The sequence below is a fragment of the Octopus bimaculoides genome, chromosome 3, assembly GCF_001194135.2.
Source record: "Octopus bimaculoides isolate UCB-OBI-ISO-001 chromosome 3, ASM119413v2, whole genome shotgun sequence".
NCBI classification, from domain to species: domain Eukaryota; kingdom Metazoa; phylum Mollusca; class Cephalopoda; order Octopoda; family Octopodidae; genus Octopus; species Octopus bimaculoides.
This window is the reverse complement of record NC_068983.1, coordinates 56007986-56013758: the sequence shown is the minus strand read 5'-3', so window position 1 is coordinate 56013758 and position 5773 is coordinate 56007986. Positions and strand designations below refer to the sequence as shown.

The following is a 5773-nucleotide window of genomic DNA, read 5'->3' as shown; positions in this document are numbered from 1 at the left end:
CTGGAGGTTTTGGTAACACAAATTACCCCAGGACTATTTTTAAGTTTGGTACTATATTCTCTTGTCTTTATTCTATACATTTCTTTTGCTAAACTGCTACATTATGGAGATGTAAACAAACCAACATTGGTAATCAATTGGAGCACAAACACACACACACACACACACACACACACACATGCATACATGCACATATACACATCATCATTATCATCGTCATTTAACATTCACTTTCTAGTGCTTGCATGGCTCAGAAAGAGTTTTCTATAGCAGGATGATGTTGCTGTCCCCAATCCTCATGTCCCCACATCTCTCCATGGCCAGACATGTTTTTTACCAGGGAAGACTGGAAATGAATGACATCACTTGTATCAGAGTGATGTTCTATTTATGACCAACATCTGATGTCAGGACAATAACATACACAAGTATATCATTGTCACCACCACCACCACCTCCACCATCATTGTCATTTGATATCCATTTCCCATGCTGGTATGGGATGGACAGTTTAACAAGAGCTAGCAGGCCTGAGAGCTGCACCAGGCTTCTATTGTCAGCTTTGACATCGTTTCTACAGTTAAATGCCCTTCTTAATACCAACCACTTTACGGAGTGTTCTGGGTGTTTTTTATGTGGCACCAGCATGGGAACTTTTTACAATAGGCTGCTTTCAATTCCAGTCTACCAAATCCACTCACAAGGCTTTGGTTAGCAACAGGATTCCACATAGTTTCTGTTTTTCAAATTTACTTAAGAAGACATAGGTCAGGCCAGGGCTTGCTTGAGATGCACATGCTGGGACCGAACCCAAAATCACACGGTTTCAAAGCAAGATTATTAACCACACAGCCAAGTGTCCATCTAAATACAATACCTAAACACATCCTTTTTTCATAGCTCAGATACCTTGTGCAATCAAAGACGTAAAACCAAAAAACAAAAAACATATGAAGAAAAGTGTAAAACTCACAAATACAGCTTCTTTTCCACATACTGGTACATAGGTGCTGAGAGCGGAACATCTATTGTAGATATGGCATTCATTTTAAGAGTGAAGATTCTCGAACCAGAAAAACCAACTACAAATCCCTGAAGACAAAAAGGTGAACATTTTTCTTTTGTTTTAACAATATTATGTAAAAAAAAGTTCCAATAAAAGATAAGGATATCTGACATATTGTTCACATGCAGAAGAAACTGGAATAACTTCAGTCAAAGTGAAAACGAGTGAGATGCAGAATACAGTGGCGTCAATAAAAATGTATACTTAGATACTTAGATCAGTTTTGGCCACATTGGCCCAGGCCATAGCTAACTTAATAGCACCACCAGGAAAAGACATTTAGTAATGTATTTTTGTATAGTTATTTTTAGGCATCATTGCCCACTCGATTAAAGAGTTGTTGTAGTAAAGATTGTTTGCCAACATAACATGGCATTCCTGGTTTAGGACGAATGTTGCTGTAGTTTAACTCCAGGAGACATCGTCTCCAGCTGGCTATACGACATGATCTGTGTCCTTACATTTTCGAACAAGGGATGAGACACCGATCGTGTCGCATAGCCAGCTGGAGATGATGCCTCCTGGGGCTAAATTACAGCAACATTAGTCCTATACTAGGACTGCCGTGTTATGTTGGCAAACGATCTTTACTACAAAGTTCTGTTGCTGAATAGCTCATGTGGTGAGATTTAAAAATAGTAATTTTCTTATTTCTTTATTGCCCACAAGGGGCTAAACATAGAGGGGACAAACAAGGATAGACAAGGAGATTAAGTCGATTACATCGACCCCGTGCATAACTGGTACTTAATTTATCGACTCCCGAAAGGATGAAAGGCAAAGTCAACCTCGGCGAAATTTGAACTTAGAACGTAGCGGCAGAAGAAATACCGCTAAGCATTTCACCCGGCGTGCTAACGTTTTTGCCAGCTCGCTGCCTTAAAAATATTAATTTTCTAAAGTCATTGTTTGCAGCAGTATATCCGAGTGGAGGTGGTTTATTTGGAATTTGTTGGAAATATTCATCCAGGAACTTTTTGAAGATCATGAAATCTCTTTCCTCCTTTATATGTTTTGGAATAATGTTAAAAAGAGTAGGTCCAGTTGAGGAGAAGTAGTTCTGTGTTAGTGTTGTGATGTACTGAGAGCATGATTTCTGTATATTCTTTTATTCTTTTATTTGTTTCAATCATTTGACTGCGGCCATACTGGAGCACAACCATTAGTTGAACAAATTCACTTCAGAACTTATTCTTAGTAAGCCTAGTACTTCTTCTATCGGTCTCTTCTGCTGAACCGCTAAGTTATGATGACATAAACACACCAACACACACACACGCACACACACACACACACACACACGGTTGTCAAGCGATGGTGGGAGGGATAAACACAGACACACAAACACACATATACGATGGGCTTCCTTCAATTTCCATCTACCAAATCCACTCAGAAGGCTTTGGTTGGCATGGGTTAGCCCTTACATTGTACTCTTACATTCTTTCATTCTTTTACTTGCTTCAGTCATTTGACTTTGGCCATGCTGGAGCACCACCTTTAGTCAAACAAATCGACCCTAGGACTTATTCTTTGTAAGCCAAATACTTATTCTATCAGTCTCTTTTGCTGAACATCAGTTGTCAAACGATGGTGGTGGGGACAAAACACAGACACAAATACATACATACATATATACATATATATATATATATATATATATATATATATGACAAGCTTCTTTCAGTTTTTGTCTACAAAATCCACTCACGAGGTTTTGGTCATCCTGAGGCTATAGTAGAAGACACTTGCCCAAGGTGCCATGCAGTGAAACTGATCCCAGAACCGTGTGGTTGGGAAGTAAACTTCTTACCACACAGCCACACCTGTATGCTTTACATTTGTGTGTATATGTGTGTTTGTTTGTTTACATCTGCAATGGCTTTTACAGGAGTGTGATGGACAATGTTGTTGTCAATTTCTCCAGTTGACAAATCACCCAGGTATATTTTGCTGTAGTACATCAGCATAGTTGTCCAGAGGCTAAAAATTTATGGGCTAAAGCAAACAAAACATGAAAATCAGGTAGAAACTCAATACATTAATATGAGTCGTCCTTTGTCAAGACAGAAACAAAAAAGAAAGCAAATAAATTGAAGATATAAAAAACTAAATGAATGCCATCAAAAATGGAAATAAAGTATTTAAAGTGAGTCATGGCAAAGGAAGAACGTTGTAGAAAGTTTCTGTGAAATAGGAGAGGCAGAATCTGAGAAATTCCGGATCTTCTTACATTACATATATATGTAGTACATCATCGCAGAGGCACAATGGCCCAGTGATTAGGGCAGCGGACTCGCGGTCATAGGATCGCGGTTTCAATTCCCAGACCGGGCAGTATGAGTGTTTATTGAGCGAAAACACCTAAAGCTCTACGAGGCTCCGGCAGGGGATGGTGGCAAACCCTGCTGTACTCTTCCACCACAACTTTCTCTTACTCTTACTTCCTGTTTCTGTTGTGCCTATAATTCAAAGGGCCAGCCTTGTCACACTGTGTCACACTGAATATCTCCAAGAACTACATTAAGGGTACACGTGTCTGTGGAGTGCTCAGCCACTTGCACGTTAATTTCATGAGCAAGCTGTTTCGTTGATCGGATCAACTGGAACCCTCGTCGTCGTAAGCGATGGAATGCCAACAAACAAAAGTACATCATCATCATGAATATACATTGCTTTTCTTCACAATAATATATTTGAATTTGGACTTTTCTTTTCCATGTTCTGTTTGCTTTTGGTCTGTTATGCGGATGTCTGTAAAAATGTGCCTTGTTAATATGCTGACAGGAAATACTGACAACAACACCATCCATCGTGCTTTTGTACAAGTCGTTGTAGAAGCAAATGCACTCGCATGCATGCCCGTTCACATGCAGGTACACAAAAAGCACGCAAAATGTAGGAGCCAACCCATGCCAACATGGGAAGTCATCATTATCATCCTCAATGTTATTTAATGTCCATTTTCCATGCTGTCATGGATGGATGGTCTGACAAGAGCTGAGAAACAAGAGCGCTGCATCAGGTTCCCCATGACAGCTTTGGTGGGGTTCCTAAGGTTGGATTCCCTTTTCTAACACCAGTCACTTTACAGAGTATATTGGGTGCTCTTTATGTGGCACCAGTACAGGTGCTCTATGCAAGCAGCTCCATCGCTTGTCTTTTAGAGTCCCCCAGCAACTTTTTGCTTCAAAGTCCCATCCCTTCAATCAAAATTCATAATCTACGCACCTTTTATTCATAGCTATATTTTACTTTATTCTATCTGAAGTTCAGTATTTCATGTTATCCTAAAGAACATTTTTAAAAGTACAACAAGTTAAATTTATTTAGGTCTATTACAAATTTCAATTAGTAAAACTTCCAGATATGAATAAAAGAGCACAAATTTCAAAGACAAACACGCTGCACTTTTCGCTATGCGAAATCATTGATCAGTTCAGAATAACCAAGCCAAGAGCTAAGTTTGTGTTCAATAAATATCATAGATGATCCACAAAGTCTGGTCCACTTTTGTGGTACAATGTAATATTTTTACAAGAACTTTTGCAGATACAGCGTATTACCATTCTATTTCTTGAAATTCTCAGTTAACATAGTTTAATTCTTGTTCAACAACTTAACCAAAGTAAATAGATGACTCATCTCCGAACTTTGATCTTAACATGGGGCCCCTCAACCACGGAGACCCCCTGTGACCACAGGGCTTGCAGGGGCTTAGCGACAACCCTGTATGCATGACACTAGCTTGAGTGCTCTATACATGACACCAGCACAGGTCCCTTTTAGGTGGCACCAGTGCATAGTAATGATGATGATGATGATGATGACAGTCCTGTTTCCATCTATCAAATCCATTCTAAGGGCTTTGGCCAAACCAGCATTATAGTAGAAGACAACTGCACAAAGTGCTATAAAGTGGAACTAAACCTCAAACCACAGGAAATTAATTTCCTAACCACACAGCCATGTCTCTGTATGTGTACATACAAACACATTATATACATACACACACAATATATACACACATATACATATATACATACACACACACATTTTATATACAAATGTTAGAAACCCATACACACACACACACACACACACACTCTCTCTCTCTCTCTCTCTCTCTCTCTCTCTCACTCACTGAGAATTTCTCCTAGAAAACTCGTATTTGCAACACATGAATTTACTACATGAAAGTTAAACCAAAGAGGCTTAAGAATTTCTTCCAGTTAGAATCATCACTGCAACCTTCTCGAAATAATGCAAAACACTTCCCTTACAAAAGCAGTATTAACAACATCTAGTAACTTTTTGGGTGATCTTGTTACCTCCAAGTTGCTACCATCTTATCAGTTGATATTAAATCAAAATACTGTACATCTACTCATCTAATCTATAAACATTCGCCATGCTGGACCGCTGAAATCTATAAGTTTTTTTCCCATTCTCTCTCATTTTTTCATTCTGTCTCTGTTTATCATTGTCTCTCTGTTTATTTTTTCATTTTCTCTGTTTATTTTTTTCATTCTCGCTCATTTTTTCATATTCTGTCAATTTTTCATTCTCTTTCTGCTTATATTTTCATTCTCTCTCATTTTTTCATTCTCTCACAATTTTTCATTCTCTTTCTGCTTATATTTTCATTCTCTCTTATTTTTTCATTCTCTCACAATTTTTCATTCTCTTTCTGTTTATGTTTTCATT

At 38.4% G+C, this 5773-nt stretch overlaps 1 protein-coding gene across 1 annotated transcript in view; it reads right to left on the bottom strand.

Annotated features, from left to right (window-relative positions):
• The window catches only part of LOC106871393 (intraflagellar transport protein 122 homolog), a 264510-nt gene that overhangs the window by 123410 nt on the left and 135327 nt on the right, over window positions 1–5773 (bottom strand). The window contains exon 15 of the mRNA XM_052966749.1: window positions 974–1092. Coding sequence (XP_052822709.1) covers window positions 974–1092 — 119 coding nt within the window. The remainder of the gene's footprint in view (window positions 1–973; window positions 1093–5773) is intronic.